The sequence below is a fragment of the Syngnathus leptorhynchus genome, chromosome 4, assembly GCF_054491065.1.
Source record: "Syngnathus leptorhynchus isolate UIUO chromosome 4, UIUO_Slep, whole genome shotgun sequence".
NCBI classification, from domain to species: domain Eukaryota; kingdom Metazoa; phylum Chordata; class Actinopteri; order Syngnathiformes; family Syngnathidae; genus Syngnathus; species Syngnathus leptorhynchus.
Window position 1 is genome coordinate 12,834,705 of NC_141198.1, and position 20,902 is coordinate 12,855,606.

The following is a 20,902-nucleotide window of genomic DNA, read 5'->3' on the forward strand; positions in this document are numbered from 1 at the left end:
CGTTTTATCCCTCTCGTTCTGTCAGGGCGGTCTCATGGTTAAGTCACATGCGTTTCTGTGCTGAAACGTTTTGGAAGTGTGATTTATTTTCTCTCGCTAACTATTTTGACATTTTGAAACATCACATTTAATTGCGGTGTGACGCAATCGTCATCACTGCGAACGCTACACCGATGTCGATCTCCCGCTCTATCCTTCCCTCACATGACCCCAAAATATTCAAACTCCTCCACTTGGGTCAAGATCTCATCTCTAACAAAATACATCAGTCATCTCCCCAGTTCATGCACTGTCAAATATTATCATTTGTTTGCACTACTTGTTGCGCAATTCTTTTAACAAGAACGCACATTGCGTGAAATGATGAAAGATGAAGTGTTGTTTAGCTCACATTTACTCACATTTGAATTGAATCACAAATAAGCTCCTTAATCCCTTCTTTGTTGAGCCATCACTTTCATCAGTTGTTCTTAGTGGCTAATGAGGCAAGTGCTATATCCAACGCTGTTTACAAAAAAAAGATCCATATAAGCAAATTCAAGGACTGGATTCCATTGAATCGCTGTAAACATACAGCATCTTATCAGGATACTAAGTGCAAGCAGAGCCTGGCGCATCCCTGTGTTTCTAAACTTGAACTTCTGAGGCACATCATTTGAACCCATATCATAAGTGAAACCACATGTTCGATAGCCGCCTGTCGTCAAATGAAATCGCGACAATCTCCGCAAACCAGTAAATCAGATACGGATGTGCAGTAATTACAGATCATTTTCTAAATATAAGCTTAACGAGCCGAGTATTTTCCTTTGGGTCCGAAAAAGCTTAAAAGAGTCGGACCGTGATTTTTTTTATACTATAATTTACAGCATTGCCTTGAAGTCGTGTCAAATAAAATCCTCTTAAAAGTGCTAATTTAATTTCATTGATTTTTCCCACTTGTGGTTGGTGATTGCGCTCCTGGGGAGATTGTGAAGGATTCCGTAGTTACGTTTTGGCTGGACCGCTTGAGACAAAATTGTTTTGTTGATCCTAATGATGGCTAAACTTTCTTTAACAGTAAGTGTGGAAAATCAGCTCAAAATGTCTCATCTGGAAATGTTGTGTCTTCTTTTGTTTCTTCTTGAGCTACTGTGACGCCACCAAATTCCAGTGATGTCATATTGGTGTTCCCTCACAGTCGCTTACTATTAGGTTTGTTTGATGTCAAATTCCAACTGGCTTTCCCTTACTACTTTGTGTGTGTCCTTTGTCTCCTCCAGCCCGCACATCATTTTCCTGTCTCAGAGTGTGTTGCGTGTCGGCAGCTCATTTCCGAGAGAAAACAGCCCGTCCTTGTGCGGGTCCAGGCTGTGCCACGAGATCGCCCACTCCTGGTTCGGTCTGCTCATCGGGGCCAGGGATTGGACAGAGGAATGGATCAGCGAGGGATTTGCCACTTACCTAGAGGACATTATCTGGGCCCGAGCACAGCAAGTACGGACCGGACCGCTCTTATTGTAGTTTACTGCCGCTATTAGTTCATGTAACTTAATTGTCCCAGCGCTCCAGAAAAAGCACCATATCCGAGTTAAATTGCGATATTGCCGCTGTCTTGAGGAGAATGAGAAGATACATCATACGTCCGTGTCACTGCCATGGATTTTCTCCGGGAGGACGGTTGGCTGCAAAGACAGGTGGTAAAATTACAAGCAGAAGGTTCCCATTATCGCCTGTGCTCTCGTGCAAACAACCCTTGCGCTACATTCAAAAAGCCTCGCAGTCACATGATCAAAACATCAGCAGCTGAAGACAATATACTCAGTGTATTACCAAAGAGCCGGGCCGGGGTCAAGGCGGGGTAAAGTCTGCCTATGTGTGGTCCGACTGGATCCAGACATTTTCCGACTTATTTGCAGCTTTGGTCCAGTCTTAAAATCAACGTGGTGGAGCATTTGTGTTTTTCTTTGATATAATTCATTGACAGTGTTTTTTTTTTTTTCTCCCCCTTAGTTTGAGATGTCCTGTTTTGTTTTCGGTTCATGAACGCACATTACACGTAGCCAAAAATGAAAATATGCTTTTGCTTCCCTCCCGAAGCAGCAACATCATTCCACGTAGTCTACGTTGCTCTTCCAATTGGTCTGTATTTCTTCCCATGATAATTATTGTCTCTAAATCCCAAAAGGTGACTTCAATGACTTTGATTGATTGTGTGCACATTTGCTAATCCTCCATGCGTATCTACTCCTGCATATAACATGCCATTTACGAGTTTCTCCATGCAGCTCTCTGAGCCAGAAGCGGCAGAAGAGTCCAACTTGAAGGCGCTGCTGAGATGGAGAAGACTGTCCGACGAGTTGCAAAATTCCGGAGAGGCGCTTCAGATTCTAAGGTTTGTCCATAGCTGATGTCAAACAACAAATGAGTTGCTAAGCCTTTGTCATACCTGTCCTGTACGTGAGCGTACTAAAAGCATTCCGGAGCTGCAGGTGTGGCAGGAGAGTGCAGCAAGTTATCTCGGTGAAGTGTAGCGTCGTGTTTTTTGTGAGGACCACACGCACACGGAAACTCTTTGTGTGACTTCATGACCCGCACCCTGTTTGTTGGAAATCACTTTGGCATCAGAAAAACTTCTGACTGGAGTTAACTGTTTCAGGGTGGGAATATTGTAGCTACCCCGTAACTTTGATGAACAAGTTTCGCTGCATATTCTGTTTTTGACATTTACAATTCTAATCAGCAATAGTGTAACAGCCTCTTTGTTTTATTCTACTTCTGGTTGGCATGATTTTTCAAATAACGTGCTGTCTGAGCATAATGAAAACAGCTAAGTACTCAATTTTACCCTCTGCTGAGCAGTGTTTCATTGAAAAGTGATCTCAGTCGCTTTTACACAGCCTGTTAAAGCTAGCAAGCGTTGGGCTTTTTTTGCGCGTCAATAAACGCGAGGGGCAAAGTGTTTTGCTTTTGTGGGAATTTTCGGAGGTAGTGTCAGACATGTAAAAGAGGTTCACGTGATAAAGAGATCGGCGGGGCTCAACCCTCGCGTCTCCATTCCTGTCGTATGGAAAGCAATGATACTGTCCAACGGGTATTTTATGAGTTGACATCATCTGATGGCAGGATGATGTGTAGCGCCTCTTCGCTGAGATCTGTGTGAAAGGCAAAGGTGGATAAATACCTTGTCTCTCTGACAAAGAGGCTCTAAATTCAACACGTCTCACGGCTGGGATCGGCTCCAGCTCACCTGCTGCCCTAATGAGGACAAACGCGAAGGATGAATGGGTTTGTTTGTGAGCCGAGCTATGTGAGTGAAAGAGCGAAGGGTTAAACTTAGAGCTATCTGGCAGTCTTCATCAGGGTGCTCCCCTATGAGAGGGACGGACGGACACGCGGGTGATTAGCAGCATCGGGATTAGGTTTCTCTGCAGCTGACAGGCTTGAATAAACAACACCCCCCCCAAAAAACTGCAACGTCTTTCATCTAGTATTAGTCACGACCGATCGTCGGACAAAAGCTTCACCTATAGCTCGCAGCCTTTGGCATGAATGGAGCGCAAGGGTGAGAAGAAGGTTGGAGAGAGAGAGAGAGAGAGAGAGAGACAAACAACATGTCGCCCATTGATTTTGCCTCTAGTAGCGTCTTCCCATTCACTTTGTGCACATCACGGCGACGTGGCAACAGGACACAAATACACACAGCGGCTATCACAATGCGCAGAGGAAAGGAAAGGTTGAAGAGAATGCCGCGAGGGGGGCAAAGAACGGGAAGCGCAGCGAGATGGCCGAGCAGTTCGACGCTCACAAAGGCTAAATGTCAGCTTGCGCTGTCCAAGTTCAGTGGGTCACCGTCGACAGCAGCTCGTCCAGCGGCGGGCGGCCCGTGGCCCGTGTTTATCAGTGCCTTTCAGATGAGTTATATTTAGGGTGGCCCGGGCCAGACACCATTCTCCCTGCTGATTTACTGGACTGCTGGGAGCCCTGCTCTACCTTATCCGGTTTCCACAGTCAACCCAGTGTAATTTGTCAGGATATGGCTTGCGGTGCTATAAACCTCTCGTGTGCGTGTGTGCGTGTGTCGGTGGGTATGTGCCGGTGCGCGTGTGTCCCTTTGACATTAAGTCCTGTCAGTAATAGCTCCTTATTTTCTCCCGCGCTTTCCCTCGGTCGCTCGATCTCAGAAACACCCAGGCAGGTAGGTGTATGCACACACACACACGCAAGAACGGACACACACTCGCCCTCTTGCGCGTGCATATGGCCTACGAGGCAGATAAGAGACGCATTTATTCTGAAATACACTGACCTATTGTGCAATTCTCCAAGGCAGCGAGCAGTGATTCCTCTTAAAGCTGCAATAAATCATCTCCGACAAAAGAGAGGCAGGGATTTACACGTCCGAACATGCCAGGTCTGGACAGTGGCAAGGGCGGAGATCCATTGTGTAAGACGGCAGTGACGGTTAAATGTTTTTTTTTTTTCGCCACGCTACTCCGCCAGTGTGTTTGCCCTGTGCTTCCTACATATCTTGTAGGAATACAATTTCTGTCATTGTAGTTGTCCCATTCCTCAGTTGCTCTTTGGCTCTCTAATCCCCTGCCTGACACTCACTTTCCACATAAATTCCACTCACGCTGTATGATTTCCCAGGGATAGTGCATATCCTGCTGCCCGCAAAAAAAAAAAAGTCTGTTTCATCTTATCAGCAGTAGCAGATGCATTTCGACACGACGGGTATGAGAGTGGACAGACGGCAAGTCAAACCTATGATAAATGATTCAAACATCATGCAAATTCTTTCAATGCCATTTTCCATTTTAGCGCATATGTTCTTCAACATTACTGAGTTTTTTTAAATTTTGTAAACCCAAATCAGGTCACTCGGTGTCATTTATATGACAGACGCAAACGCGTACATGGGGTCGAACGCCTTCAGATGCATGATGAAAGTCCCTCGCAAGACTTGTCCGGTCAAATTTAGAAATTCCAGGAAGCTGATGACTTCCTCCCTCAGTCCACCGAGCAAACCAAACATTCCTATCTATCTCCATTTCTCCCAAGTCCTCCTCCGCTTGCCTCCTTGGAGTTAGTTGATTTCATGTGACTTAACCTTTCTGTTCATTGTGCTTGGTTGTGATTGGTTAGAAGACCCATGCCCAACCAGTTTACTGGAGTTGTGTTGTTGTTCAATTTTGAAGCAGGAGGCATATTGCTCTCCTAATGAGCAAAGTGATAAAATCCCATCTAAACTGTTTGTACATTAAATCTGAATGGAAAAACAACAGATTTCAGAAAATGGATGGATGGATGTTATACCACTGTTATGTTTTAAGACATAACGACTGCCAACCAAGGATAACATACTGGAGCAAATTAGTTGGCTGCCTTCGATGGATTGCAATCAATTTGTCAGTTGTTGCTTGTTGGGAAACAATGGTGGAGTTGTGCAATGGTGTGGCTTATTTTAGAGGCTAACTAATTGGCTTGCCGAACAAATACTGTGTAAACAAAATCTAACCAGAACATCTTGTATCTTCAGTTCAATCAACATAATTGATGTTTGTCATTAAAAGAAAAAAAAAAAAAACCCGTGCCCAAGTACTTGACTGAACAAATGGGTTGCAGAAGATAGTGAAACGGTTAGTAAATGGTTTCTGTAGTATTTTTCCTTTGGCATAAATTCATTCAAAACATTTTTTTTTAATTTCCAAATCAGAAATCGATCAACTCAATCCAGATGGCCAACTCCCTGAGTCTGTGCTTCCTGTGCAACAAGCGTGTGATTTTAGACACGTTTTTGGACTTCCGTGTCTGCCTGTGTGTTTATTTGACATCCCTGTCATGAGCTGGAAAAGTGGTAGCTGGTGATGAGGGGGCGTATTGATTGGTGTGCCAGGCGCCTGCCGCATCGATTTGTCAGCGGGGCCATCCTTCAAGGCCTTCCTATTGGCACACTGAGTTAATCTGCCCGGCCGGATCAATACGGGCTAACTGGAACTATCATTGCACAGCGTCCCACGTCACTCACCTGTTTGCCCGGGATTTATTGGGTTTGTAGGTGTTTGTTTATCTTTTTTTACGGGGGTCCGAGGAATGATTTGTATCAGTGTAACAGAGAAGCCCGCCACTAGTTTCTCCCGTGCGTGCTCGCCGAGTGGATTTCTTGTGTTATATGTTCCTCTGGTGAGTCACCGGCAGTAAAATGCAAGCAGCGTTTTGCTATGAGATCATATAAACACTGAGTAGCGTGCCTATATGAATTTGTAGGGTGCCTCGGGTAAAAGGTGTTAACCACTGAAAAGATGAGCTGAGTCGTTGAATTTAACGTTGCTGCTGACATTGTACTTTTATTCTGTGGAAACAGTGCGATTTACAAAACACACACACACATATACATTCTGGAATATGTCCCAATCTTGCTATTGTTGTTTCGCTTCTTGTGCTCGATTTTATTGTGATGTGGATTGTTTGTCTGCTTTGTTTGTCCTTATGCAGACCCAACCTGGATAAAACAGGTCAGGTCAGTGAATCTGGCTCCTCCACAGTAAAACATGCCCTCAACCCAGAAAAATCCTTCCTGCAAGTGCACTACCTCAAGGTGAGTGCATTGGAAAAGCAGACAGTGATTGAAAAACTAAGCTGCACCACCCAAAAATGACAGCAACAAGCTGGTGACTGCATATTGGGGGAAATCTACCTTTATTTTGTTGTCAGACTTTTTTTACGGTACTGGATTGTGTATCTTCCAAGTTTGACTGAGAGGTGAGTGAAGGAACTCTTGGCTCACATAGTGGATCAGTGGGTTAAGTGGTTCCAGCGTTCAATTTCTCGCTCAGCATCTGTGGAAAATGATTCATCGCAATGAGTGCTGCTGTTTCTAGCACAACTTAAAAAAAAGCTTACTCTCATGACAGTTTACTCACATTTATGTAACATGTAATGAATACTATAAATAGTAAGCTGAACCTTTTGTTATTTCGATTCAACATGAATGAACATGATGCTATTGTGGCTTTACCCTGTTCCTCAAGCCCGAATCACTTTTTTGATTAAAGCAAAACAAATACTTGTCAACCAATATATCTCCAAAGAAGCCTTGCATCTCCAATTTTCAGTAAAAAAAAGGAAGAAACGCTGTTTGTATTTGTATTGTCAACATTGTATTGTCAAAGAAAGAAAACAATTTTCAACACCTTAGATTGAACAATGATTCATTCTTTTTTTAAAGCCAACATAGGGACTGAGCAGGGACTGTTTTTTGTTTTTTACGTTATGTCTGCAAATGTTTGTGAATGGACTCAACATTGCGTTTGTAGTTTCCTAAGGGTTTGTCGCACTTGTGATCACTTCGGTAGGTTATTTTTTGTTTGTCGCATTTCCTCAGACATTGGTCATCGCTATAATATTCCTGTGTCCCTCCATCTTATTTTAAACTGCAGTTTCACTCCACACCATCACGGTAATATTGTTTCATGTTTCTTCAAAAATCGAGTTGACCAAAATAAGACGTCTGCCTATTAGACACCTCCCCCCTAATACACATCTGCAGTCGAGTAAATAAATAACTTGCATAACTATTCGAAGAACATGTTGAATCATTCCACTGTGTACATTCCTGATAAATAAATGTTATTTGCTTGACCCATCCCTTATAGGGTTACTTCCTCCTCATGTTCTTGGCCAGTCAAGTGGGAGAGCAGCAATTTATTCACTTCTTCAGATTATTTGTGAAGAAATACCACGGGCAACTCATTCTATCTCAGGTGAGTCCTAATTTCCACTCGATGGCATTAATTGGGAATCTCCATGGTGGCTCGCAGTTTCCTCCGCGCTTGTTAATCAAATCTCAGCTCCGATTTGAACCGTTTAATGTGACCCGTCCTCCCAGGCGTTGTGTTATTTCCATAAATTAATTGGATGCTGATGCGTTCCAAGCTTGACTGCCACTGTGTTACAATATTCCCCCCCCCAAATTGATGACCGTACATCAGCTTAGCGACGTGTGTTTATTCTACTGGTGTCTGAGCAACCACACCTGTGTGAATGGCTCTGTGTGTACGTGTGATAGATTAAACCTGGCTGCTGTTATTTTCTCGATAAGTAATGGGACTAATGTAAACAGTTTGGCATCCAACACCTAAGGTCTTACACAGCCTCTTACACACCTCCCCTAATGTATCCATTTCTATCGATCATTGTTTGACAGGATTTCCTGCAAATGCTGCTTTCTACCTTTCCTGACCTTGCGAGGTATGTACTCCACATCAAGTGCTTATGGCCGATGCTTACTTTCATGAATAATTGACTCAGAGACACAAGGCTTTATATGTGTCTGGGCTAGGCTTATGTACTCGTTGGCACAGTTCTGGCATTAACGGGATATGTATGTCCTCATGAGATAGAATTAGGTCACACCTGAACATTGTCTATTTGCCAAATATTTTCAAACACGAAATGGGAATGGGGATACTTCTCCACACCCAAATGGATTAAAGTATATCATCATATGATCGACATGATGAAAAAAACATATAGGTATGGGGGCCGGCACATTGACCTAGTTAGGATGTGTGCCTCACAGTTCTGAGGTTCCGTGTTTGGAACTCAGCTTGCATGTGTTTTCTCTGGGAAATTCTGTATGCATTCCAAAAACATGTATGTTAGGTTTGGCAAAGATTCCAGCGATGTGAATGTGAGTATGGTTGTTTATCTACATGTGTAGGTCAATCAATTAAAATAGCATAGAATAGCTCATTTATTTAAGGAGTTATGTCATGTTAATCACGTCATACTTTCATGACTTGACATAGTGAATTGGTGTTTTCCTTAACTGTATGCTACGCATAATCGTCATTACCCAAAAATAAATAAATTGTGAAATTTTTCACACTTCGTAGTGACTTTCCATAATGAGTTTCACCTTTTGAATCAAACTACTGAAATAAATTACATTTCCCCCAAATAATATCGTAGGATATTGCGATAAAGCCATATATGTGCTCTGCATTTCTCCAAAGTCGGCAGGGATGATTGAAAATGAATTTATGTTTAGAAAACAGACATGGATATTTTACAAGTCCATTTGACAATTCTTTACAAGTCAATTGAACAAATCAATAAGCGGCAGTATAAGTGGTCAACTTGTGTGAGGTTTGAGATTCAACTCTTGATTTGAATGTGTGTCAAATTTGCATGTTGTTCCTCTGCTGCGTGATTTTACTCACTCTTGCTCCCACTTTCCACAAATACGCATTCTATGGCAATTGAAGAATTATCTATGTATGTGAATGTGTGGCCAGCAATTGGCTGATGACCAATCCAGGGTGTCCCCCTTTGTCCCCTTGGCCAAAGTCAGCTGGGTTAGCCTGAGGACAAGCGCTCCACAATGAGTGTATTGTTGAATAAATCAAAAGTGCTTTTCCAAGAAAATGTGTCCCAGCAATGATGATCAATAAAAATAGCTGGAAGAATCATTTTTTTTGGGTGACCCGATTTGGATCTTTGTCTGTTTGGCAGGTGTCACTCAAAACCACTGAGCATCCTCCAAATGAGTGCATTTTCAAATCGTTCACGTATTGGGGCATACGTGTGTCTGCTATGCATTGTCTTGAGTAACTTGTTATGATTTGGAGCAGAACTTAGTGTCAGGGGAGTCTGGCCGGATTTGGCCTTGATTCTCATCGATTCCGCTCAGTGAAGGCCGGGCCCCAACATCAATCCTTGTAAGCACAAGTCTCATCCACTCCAGTATTAACTGAAGTGTAAAAGGACAAGCGCTCCTCCCGCTCTCCTCCTCTCTCATTTTCAGCCTCCTCTACGGTGCTGGCTTAATCACTCAATTCTCTATTTCTCATGATTGCCTCATTAACCTCTCCCACTGCCCGTCTCACGCTTCCTCGTCTGGCCCCGTTCACTTTGCGTCCGTCTGCTCGTGGCCTCTCCGGCCTTCAGCACCATTCTGTCTGCCGTCTGCATTGTTGTTGTTGTTTTTTTTTGTCCGTGCCTCCCGTGTGCCTGCCTGACTAGGAGAGATTGATTGAATTAAACAGAGGAAGTTGGCGGTGGTCAATATTTGGGTCTGATGCCTCTTCCAGTAAACAGCCCACTCACTATAAGCGCTACACTGGGCGATGTGAGTTGGCACTTGCCGCATTCATCTTACAGACGTTCCCCACGGTGTACGCCAGTAAACCGTCCAAACATAAAAAATAAAGAGAGGAGCATTAAAGGAGGTGGAGGAAAACACACACACATTCAAAGAAGTCACTGATTACTACTGAGAATGCAGTCAGTCTGTCTATCCAAAAGAGGAGGTGATTAACAGAGGCAATCGCTGTTTACGTACAACATGAAAACAACTGGCTGCTCTCATCAGGGCCATTTTTCATCATCCAGTTCCGATACCGGTACCGGTATTCATTGTTGACATTTTGCAGATATTTTCAACACTTACATGATTTCCTCAATAGTAGACCAGCATCAGGGTTTTTTTTTTTGTTTGTTTTTTGTTTTTTTGTTTTTTTTATATCTGTGGACAGAGGAAGCCTTTAGAAAGATGCGTGTCAGGATAGACATGCTGATTTATGTTTGTGTTGCATTAAAAATGGAAATTGTAACTGCCTTAGATGAGTGTTTTTTTTTTTTTTTTTTTCAAAATTTCCATTAATAATGCAACGTGGTTGAAGGTGGAGCCAATTGTTCCCCCATACTCATAAGTATCGACTTTTAATGTTTTTAACTCAAGAGTGCATCTCTTCTCGTATTTTTTTTTCCCCCCTTTCACCACTCTCATACATCCATGAAAATACTTCAAAGAACACTCAGCCGCTAGTTAAGCTAACCCCTAGCCTGCAATTACGAGCCACCACGGCCACTGCTGGCGTCAGAGATGATGGAACAGCGCGGGTTCCGTGCCAGGCTATCGCACGAGTTCTCTCACCCCTACTGAGCATAACCATCAGGGACATTTTTTAAGAAATGTTTAGCAGGAGTCCTAAATAACTAACAGCATGAACGAAAGCCTCGAAACATGTGCTGCTCACATGGGCTGGCCATTAAACGTGGACCGGGGAAAATTTGTGACATCATCAGCTTGCCAGAGTCTGACTGTTAAACAGTTCAATCTTGCTGGTGTGAGAAATTTACACTCTGTAGCATTAATAAAATGAGTATCAGTTTTTTTTTTTTCTCTCCTCTTCACAAAAATGTCAGAAACTAAAGCAATGGTGACGTATGGCAACGTGACTTCCAAATGTCATTTTTGACCCTTGACCTTCAGATAGATGAGCTTGAATGGAATTTCACTTTTCGAGATGACAACTAGCACCTAATGGCTAGCAAAAATGCTTTGGAATGACTCAGCCAGAGCCCTGACCTAAATCTAACGGCCTGAAAAGATTCTGACAAATTCTTGCAAGGAATAGAGCTTCAATTTTATTTGAGCAGGTTATGGTTAGCACTGTGTTAAATAAAACTTTAACATGATCTCATTCTTACAGTACGCTGGTTTTTTTTTTTTTCAACTCCAAAGGTTTAACACAAAAGTTTAATTAGAAAAGTTATTTCACGACTTCTCTGACACATTAATGTGCCATAAATGAGTCAGCCTAGCCAAGTGTGGAATTCCCCTCAAGCCCAGACTCGGAATAATGATGTGGAAATATGTTGTGTTTACCATGATCCTTTGTGTGTACTTTGTATACGTGCAGAATGACAAACACTCTCGGAATGTCTGCATGCACGTTTCTGTTTATTAAGCATTGGGGTCACAGAGTGTGTGTGCTGCCACTTTTTGGGCCGCACGCGCCTTCTGTTTACTCTCTCGGCATACATTCAAACTGACTTGATTGTCTTGACAGGTCTCTGTGGGTGTGCCCTACGTTTTGTTTAAGGTGTTAGCGCCAACCCCGAATCTGCTGTTAACATATTCCCAGAGCCTTGACTTCATTCGGGTTTTTTTGGGGCAATTTATAATCATTGGGAAAAATACTAACACTCGTGCCGTTGTGTTTTAGAAAAGATCTAACTCTCGACACCATTTATACCGACTGGCTGGATCGACCAGGAATTCCCAAGGTGTGTTTTTTCTCTTTCTTTTTAATTCTTCATTTTAGTATTAACATCAAGTCTTAAATGGATTGGCTAGACTGTGTCTGCAGCACACGTGTAATGTTACACTGTCATCTCACATAAATCACTCTACTTATATGTTCTTGCTCCTTCCAATTATATGTCACGCAGCAGCGAGTCACATGCCTCTTATTAAGCATGTTTTGCGATGCACGGCAATTGCATGCCAAGGCCAACAATCTCAAGACTAAAGTGAACAGGATTTTTTTTAATCATACATTATGGTTGTTATTGTTCTTACACTTGCTATTTGCATTGTAAAAAAAGTTTTACTTTAGTCAGTTATGACAAGAGATGTGACAAGACAAGGACGATGCAGGAAGAAAAAGTCATAATTGACAAGAGCCAAGATAAAATTGAAGTGAGAATACGGGAAAAGGTTGACAAAATGAGCCATAAAGACTCCAAATGGCACGTGAATGATCAAAAGGAAATAATAATGAAATACAAAAGGAGGAGAGTAGCAGAAAAGGCCACAATAAAAAAAGAAAAATTGGCATCTGTCATCTGAAGTTCACAGAGTTGTTTTGGATTAAGTAAAAAAATAATGTAATATAACAGCACCACATGGGAATTGTTTTTGGTCCTTCCAATCGTCAGATGCAACGGGTCACATGCTTCTCATTAAGCATTCATTGCGATGCATGCACTGAACAGGAAGCATGATTATAAATACAATTATAACAGCGGAAACTTTCCAAAAACGGCAGAAAAAGACAAGAAATGAACAACAGTTGTAACAAAATGTCATGATGAAAAACAAGTGGAATGAGGACGAAGCAAGTCAAAAATTTCAAGATAGTTAAAAGTCAGAGGAAATCGAAATGTTGAAGAAAATGATCCGAGAAGACCCTAATGACCTCAAATGAACCCAAATTAGACGAAAATGCAAACAAAATTACGGGACATAATGCATAAAGAAATATGCTTCGTAGTCGACCATCCGTTAAAGTTCTCAGATGAGTTTGGCTTTGATAATTTTTTATTTATTGCAATGCATGGCAAATGCAAGGCTAAGCCTGTATGCGCTGGTCATTTAGCATTGGAACATTGTACAACAAAAAGAAACGTTTCAAAAGCAGTTAAAAAAAATGTGTAAATGGGTCTTTTTTTTTTTCTTAGTTAAAAGTGGTGTTTGTAACTACCAAAAAAGCAGATTTACTTGTCGCTGAAACAATATACTCTGCTAAAATAGTAGCTGGGACTAATAATGCTCTCTTTCAGTAGGTCACTTATTGATTTGGCAATAGGTTTATGATTTTTCTTGTGGATGTTTATTGGTGAGCTTTATTGTTTTCGAGGCAGAATTTTCAACACGGCTCTTGCACTGCATCTCATTTGATTGCACTGAATGAAGTAAGTGTGCAGTGTATTGTTATTTGAAGTAATCCTAAACCTCTTTTATTATGATTTCAACGAGCAATTCGTGTTTCCGTTCCCTTTTATTTCCTATTTGATGGCCACTTTGTGTCTACTGTGGGCTGTGACATCATCACGCATGTGGTGAATATTGCACATATCAATCATCCTTGTCGGCGAATCAACACGGGAGCGACGGGCTCCATTCATTAACAACAAATGAAGTCACACGTAGTTCCATTGGACTGTCCTATAAATCAAACTGCCTGTGGTCTAATTCACCAAAATTTGGAGGGTTGACTGACGATGGCGCTAATGAAGCACATCTTTTACACGAGCGACGACTCTTAAAGATGACGCGTGATTATTCATCAATAAGCGTCATTTTTGGCTTTGTCAGTTCTATAATCAATCCTCGTTGGCCGCATGTCGATTGTCCTTTTTCCCCTTCATGATGACTCATCTTAATCAGCAGTGTATGTGTTACCGTCTGGCTGGGAGCTTTCATTTTGATGATGTAACAGGAGCCTTCAGGTTCGGAGGGGTGGGGGCTTGTTTCTGACAGAGTAGGGAGCAGACTTGTGTTTTGTCCTACCCGATTGGCCCGCAGCAGAGGCCTTTTTTTCTTGCATTTGATGTGCCAGTCACCGCCTAATCAGATCAGCCTCATCGATCCGAACCTTTTACAAATGCACGCGCTTGTGTACGCGGGACACAAACATGCTTCAAAAAGGAAAGAAAAGGTTTTCTGACTTTGTGGTGTTTGCCCTGCGTCCGCGGCGCTCTCGGCGGAGGCTCGAGTTGCGGAAAGGCAAGCAATATGAAACAATGACATTTAGCTGTCCCGCAGCTACAGAACCAGAATGGAAAGACAAGTTGCGGCTTATTTTGGACACATCAACAGATGACTAAGCAGTCTCTTTGGGAGGATGTATGTAGGCTGAGCTACTTTGTTTAAATAAAGATATGGCTCACGATTTTACAAGAGCGGCTCCTTCAGCCAACGTTAACCGCTCCATATTTGTATTTTTAATCTTACAGTATCACCGGTTGGTGGAACAAAAATGATTTTAATCGCTTTAGAAGTTTGATTGGAGCTGGCATACGGACAAATGGGATTCCAACGATAATGATGTGAATCTTATTTACAAGACTGGAAATATATTTTGCGTCAAACAAGCCTCGTTTTATCGATTTAACAGAAAAAAAAATCAGGTGAAAGTGAGGTGAGCAAGATGAGATGATGGTAAATCCAGATAATATTGATTGACTGGAAGAGACTACACGGACAGGGGTGTCGGGGGGGGGGGGGGGGGGGGGATGCGCAGAGAGGTAGACAAAAAGTCTCGCTATTTGTGGAATGGCAGCGCGGATCAAGGCTGCAAAAAGAGCTATGTGTGCTATCCCGTTACACAATGCCAATTTACTGCCTCAGCACTCACTGGCTTCTCCGCAGCCCACTCTGACAACTTCCTCTGAGCCGCTCTCCATCTTTGCCTGCCACGCTATTTCTGCTGGAGTAGCTTTGTGTCATACACACTGAGGCATGCGCTCATAGTATTTGGACTTTGGATGTGGCCAATGGAAGAGATACTACAGGCTGGATCGTGACTGGCCCTTTGTGGAAGGGGGGGGCGTTAATTTTGTTTTCATTTCATAAATATTGTATATGTCCATAAGTATTTTTTTTCTCAATGAAGTTGGATTAAATTTACGAAAATATTTGAATTTTAAATGAAAAATCTCAACATCAAAACCCATCCAGTCCATCTGACAATTTTTTTGTTTATTGAACACGATACATTCCTCGTTTTAAATAACGATCACTTAGTGATTTTTGCGGGTTTGAGTCTTGGAGGTCCGGGCTGTGAGTGCTCCTTTTGTCTATTGATGTGGGGTCCACATCACTCTGGCATCAGATCTGCTGAAAGCCTTTAATAAGGTTAGAAAGTAAGTGGTGTGTGTTTGTACTTGTTTTTGTGTGCATGTGTGTGCGTCTGTTGGGGGGGGGGGGGGGGTAGCATGATGCGATCGTTCCTTCTGATGTCAGATATCGCCTTTCATCCACTTCCTCCTCCAAAGAGTCAAGTCGCGAGTTTCCGTCCAAGAAGCGAGTGATTGCACTCCCACCTCTCCTCCCCTCCTCCCTCCCCTTCCTGCTCTCTCTCTCTCTCTCTCTCTCCTTCTCTGTCTGCACAGCATTCCACTCTGTCCCGATCACTCACGGCTCTTCTCCTCCTCTGTCGTCCAGTGGCTGCACGAAAGGAGCGCCGTGTGGTCTGAGGCGACGCTCGTGAAGGAAGTCAAGGAGGAGGTAAGTCTTTCTTTTCCCTTTGTCTTCCACTTTCAACTATTTCCCATTCCTGGCACTCTCTGCCACAGTTTGTCTCTTTTGCAATCTTGTGTTTCTTCATGTTTGATAGCATCTTTCATCTTCACATCTGTTTTTTTTTTCTATCCCCCGTCTCCCAGTGCCCGTCGCTTGTACATCTGTTGCTTTTCTGTCCGTGTCTCCTATCACATTCCACAAAAAGCGTCCATACAGTTACCAAATACTCCCCCCCCCTTCTCCTGTTAAGTTCACCATTTGTGGCAGATAATTGCGAATGACTCCCGCTGAAGCCGCAGCAAAAAGTGCACATTCAAGACAGAGCTTTTTGGACTGTGTAATGCAGCTCCGTTTTGCGGGCGCTCCAGGGCTGCACTTTCACTATTAACTCTTTTGTCTCAGTCGTCTGTTTGTCTGGGTTATATATGGAGCGTGACGGAGCGCTGAGAGGTTGGAATTAATGTTTGTCTGCAAAAAAAAAAAAGAGCGAGTGAGAAGGAGAATGAAAGAGAGATTGTACACTGTATGGTAAGTTAAGGCTAGTGTGGCTCACTGAGCAACTCTCGCAAATAAATCCCAGTGTGACTTTCCACTCCAGCGACGTCACACACAGGTTAAGTGCATTCACTGTCTCCCTCGCCGCTCACTTTTTTTTTTTTTTTTTTTTTTTAACCCCCCCCCCCTGTTCTCATAGCTCACTCAACACTACTTTTTGGTGTTTTTTTTCTTCCACCTCATTACGCCCCTCATTTCCCTCCTCCTTCTCTTTGCTCCCTCCCCTCCTCCTCCTCCTCTTCCACCACCCACCCGCCTCATTTTTTTCCCCGCAGGTTGCAAAATGGATTCTCCTCAGTCATCAGGCGAAGGGCAGAAAGCGGAAGCGATCAGAGCCCAAGGTGAACTACAAAGAGGTAAGCGGCAATTCACTTAACATTAACACAACTTTTACTTGGCTCTTTTGCATTCTTTCCCCCCCCCCCCAAAAAAAAAAAAAATCACAAAATGTCGCTTATGTTTGTGTCGGAGCTCGTAGGATAGCCACACTTGCCTGTTTATGTGGTGTACCCTCTGCCCACATATTTAACCTCTTAAGCACTTGTATACATCACATGCCACTCAGTCTGCATGCGGTCATGGTCAGTGTGTGTGTGTGTGTGTGTGTGTGTGTGTGTGTGTGTGTGTGTGTGTGTGTGTGTGTGTGTGTGTGTGTGTGTGTGTGTGTGTGTGTGTGTGTGTGTGTGTGTGTGTGTGTGTGTGTGTGTGTGTGTGTGTGTGTGTGTGTGTGAGAAAGGAGGGGGAGGGAAGAGTGGACACAATTTGGCCATGACATTCTGCCAGTGAAGGTCTGTCTCATTCGCTGCAGTACTTCTTGTCACATTGGCCTGTAGATCACCTACGAAAATAGTACCAAGCTCCCAAAAAAACAAGACACTCATACAAGTGCATGTGTGTGGCGTTAATTAGGTATCCCCAGGGACAGCTAATCCCTTCCACCCACTAATTGACACACAAACACACGCACATACGCCTGCATCATTAATGGACGCACACTGATCCAAGAGCCACGCAGGGGGCCGGGAGTCATTAGCCAGAGAAGCGCGCCGTTTATATATCACCCACCCTCCGTGTGCTCCTGAACTGTATGAAGCACTTGACAAACCTTTTTTTTTTATTTTATTTATTATTTTGTGCAGGAGTAAGGGCATTTAATATGATACAGTGGATCCTCTTAAGTCAGCAAAAATATGCCCCATAAGTCACACAGACCTCTGAATTTTGAAAACTGCTGTCATGCACCAGCTCACGCGAGGCCTGGCTGGCGTACATTGAGAATATCAAAGGACGTGCCTGCTTTGTCTTTTTTTACACTTGATTGGAAAAAAAAAAAGGGGTTTTAAGACAACGGTGAGAGAGAACAACATACGGAAGGGAAATTATGTGGACTCAAGTAGAAAGACACAAAGTGTACACGCATACACATTTTTAACATCTTAAGCAATTTTTCCAAGTGTGGCAGACATGTGCTTGCTTTTCTGTAATAGTTGAGTCTAGATCTGGAATTTCCAAATAGTATATCATAGGAAATGATCCACTTGGTATCAAAGTTATGTATTTGCTGCAAACAATGTATTCTTTGTTCAACTATCTATGCCACTGACATATTGTGACAGGCAATTAAGTGCTATTCCACTAGATGGCAGAATTTACACACATCAACCAGTGTATCCAATTTTGCCAACAGTTTTGCTCAGTGAGGTTTTTTTTATGTAAAATGTGTGCCTTGACGCACACATTGTTGTGAAAGACTGTATGTACTTGCTCCTGGGGAAATTTCTTTTCATTCTGTACACACACCAGCAGTGGGCTCTGCATGGCGGGAATTTACATCGTTTACATTTACAGTAATCTTCGTGTGTGGTGGAATAATTTTCCATCACCTAGCAAAGTCCCCTAACCTTTGCTTACATACTGCTAGAAAATGTAGTATTCGAAAAGGAAAAGAAAAAGCTGGGCTATATGTTAACACCCCACCGCAATAATTTTCTGCTTTTAATTTCACAAAATGCTCAAATTTAGACGGATTTAGTTATTTTGCATTTAGCCTGCTCTACTCATGTCAAGGTAGCGTGTTTTAATATTTGCATGAGCTAAAGTTGCTTGCATGACAAATTAAACCCGTGAAAAATCTAGTGTTGATTTGACGTCTTCATAACCGTTTTTAGCTTATTTTGACACTTATCTGACTGTTAGGAATGTTAATGAGAACACGAGGTTCTGTAACTGTCGACAGTTTGACTCTTGAACCGACTGTTTGCTTTTCATTTTATCCTATGGGAAATCATTGTGTCCAAGCAGCGTCCCGTAACATATTGTGTTGGACTTTAGAGGTACCACTTTATACAGCTTGCAAAGTATTCTTGTGTGTCTATTTAAAACTTAGCTGCAATTCACAGCATACTCAAGCCTGGACAAGAATATTTTTTTTGGAAAGATCTAGATGAGTGCACTCTTTTCCGTCCCCCCCCTCCCCATCCAGGGGCCCGCATATGCCTGTAGAGCGCCCCTCTTTTCAAGCGCCTGAAACTACCGTCTGGTATATTTACAAGGCGCACACCCGTGCACAAACACACTTACTTCCAAAAGTGGCAGCAAAAGGACCTCTTCCTGTCGGAGGTGGAGAGCGGGGAAGATGGAGTGAAGGGAGGGTGCCATAATCCACCTCATGAAAGAATGGCCAATTGCTGTCCACTTGGCCATACACAATAGTGAGAGAGAGGGAGGGGACGAGTGCCTGGACGGCTAGAGGGAGGGGGAGGTCAGCGTTTGAAGTTACACCATAAAAGCCACGCTGAAAGGAAACACGAAGTGACCCCTCTACCGCCACCTTTTTTTTTTTTTTTCTACCTCCCCTCTCCCCTGCATCCAGGCACGCTCCTCCCTTTGTTGATGTGTGCGCAGATTGCCCCATGGATGGACCAGGTGTACTTTATAGTACTCCTTCATGTACTTCAAACGCTAATAGTCCAGTTTCACCTCGGCCCCCTCCTCTGTGCAGCTCTCCCCACCAGCCTGTTGTTTGAATGTTATTGACAGGAGAAAGGAGGTAGCAAAGGGCCATGAAGATAAGTGCCAATAGATCCGTGTTTCCCCCAAACCTGATTGATCCAAGGCGCATATTTATATTGGGGAAAATCTTGTGACACATTGAACAAAGGGCTTCACACGAGTTGAACACAAAGCTCTGCTGTGTGAACGGCAACAGGTTGATGCACAGGCTAATTGTACCTTCTGCCATCTAGCGGGAGACGTCTTCATTGTTCTGCCTGCCTGTCGCTATGCTGGCATTAAAAGACAAACAAAGGTACAGTATTTATAGTTAAAAGAACAATTGCAGTAATTAGGTGGAATCGGGTTATTTCCCGTGGCACAGTTCGTAAAGGCACGTGTAATTTTAGTGTGATTCTGACTTCACTACTTTGTTGTTGTAAGTTAATAAGAGACTATTGCGCAGTCTGATGAATACGAATTCGGATTATGTTGCCATAGGAACTGAATTCTGTCGTTAACCGAGGACCCCGTGTATACTTAAAGAATCCATTGAGGGAAATTAAGGCGGTGGTTGTTACGACTTGACTGGAAACTGTATGAAAGGTTTAGCACTATACGATGTTCGGGGAAATATTTCACCATATATCTTTTTTCTTTGAGAAAGTCCTCTGAGGGCCCTTCAGAACTTACCCGCTATGAAAAAATACGACGCAATGAACAAATGTTCTATATTTTATGATATTGTGGGTTACGCTGTTTTGGCTATTTTAACAGTGGCTCCGCTGAGGTTTTGTTTGTTTTTGAATTGCATGGCTGGCCGGATCAAAGACTCTCGCAGGCCAGTCCGTATATGGGCTGGAAGTTCCCCAGCCCTCATAAAGATCAGCGCTGTTTCAATTATTATACCTCAACATGTACATTCAGCTATTTGGTTTTTGTGCAAAATTGTGCAAATTTCGTACAAGAATTGACACGTTTTTATACTCTTCAATGTCTTGTTGGAACGGTTGCAGTTTTGGGATCTTGAGTATCTCAGAATTGGAAGTAAACGAATTGAAGAATGCAGTGATGTCAGAGGTCAAGAGTGTCGAGAAAGAGAAAAGCTTGAGGGAGGTGGAGCGTCTGTAGCTCGGACGGCATTTCAGGCTAATGACCTGATGGATGATTAGGGAATACAACACACACTCTTAAGTCAAGCGATAGAAAGAGCCAGACACCCCCTGCTGAGCCGCCAGTTCTGGTCATTCCAATAAAGTTTATGAGCAACTTCCCCTTTGCCTTGGTACGTGTTTCTGCTGTAATGTTATTGATTTTTACGCCTAACCTCCGTTATAACGAGCGTGCGCAAATGTAGCCAACATACATGTGTCCGGTGTGCTGGGAAGTCTATGGCGGAATATTAGTCATGGCCTTGTGGTGATGGGCCTCATTTTGCTCTCATTTTCCTCTGTGGTCGACATAATGAGGCCGCCGTCTGCCCCTCTCGGTCAGAACAGGAAACCGCCGAGCGGCAAATGGCTGGGAACGCCTAATGGGACTTTTCTGGCATTGATA

At 43.1% G+C, this 20,902-nt stretch overlaps 1 protein-coding gene across 6 annotated transcripts in view; it reads left to right on the forward strand.

Moving 5' to 3' along the window:
* aopep (aminopeptidase O (putative)) overlaps positions 1-20,902 on the forward strand; it is a 55,777-nt gene that overhangs the window by 15,365 nt on the left and 19,510 nt on the right. For 5 of the 6 annotated variants that reach the window (XR_015065858.1, XR_015065857.1, XM_085909858.1 and 2 more), the window contains exons 6-13: positions 1,263-1,476; positions 2,268-2,374; positions 6,478-6,580; positions 7,638-7,745; positions 8,189-8,232; positions 11,997-12,057; positions 15,722-15,784; positions 16,630-16,710. Coding sequence is in view for 4 of the 6 variants with exons in the window: in XM_085909858.1 (XP_085765984.1) it covers positions 1,263-1,476; positions 2,268-2,374; positions 6,478-6,580; positions 7,638-7,745; positions 8,189-8,232; positions 11,997-12,057; positions 15,722-15,784; positions 16,630-16,710 (781 nt within the window). In the remaining 2 variants the exon portion in view is untranslated. Of the gene's footprint in view, positions 1-1,262; positions 1,477-2,267; positions 2,375-6,477; positions 6,581-7,637; positions 7,746-8,188; positions 8,233-9,498; positions 10,446-11,996; positions 12,058-15,721; positions 15,785-16,629; positions 16,711-20,902 lie in introns of those variants that run through there. The other variant, XM_085909860.1, reaches the window with a different exon arrangement.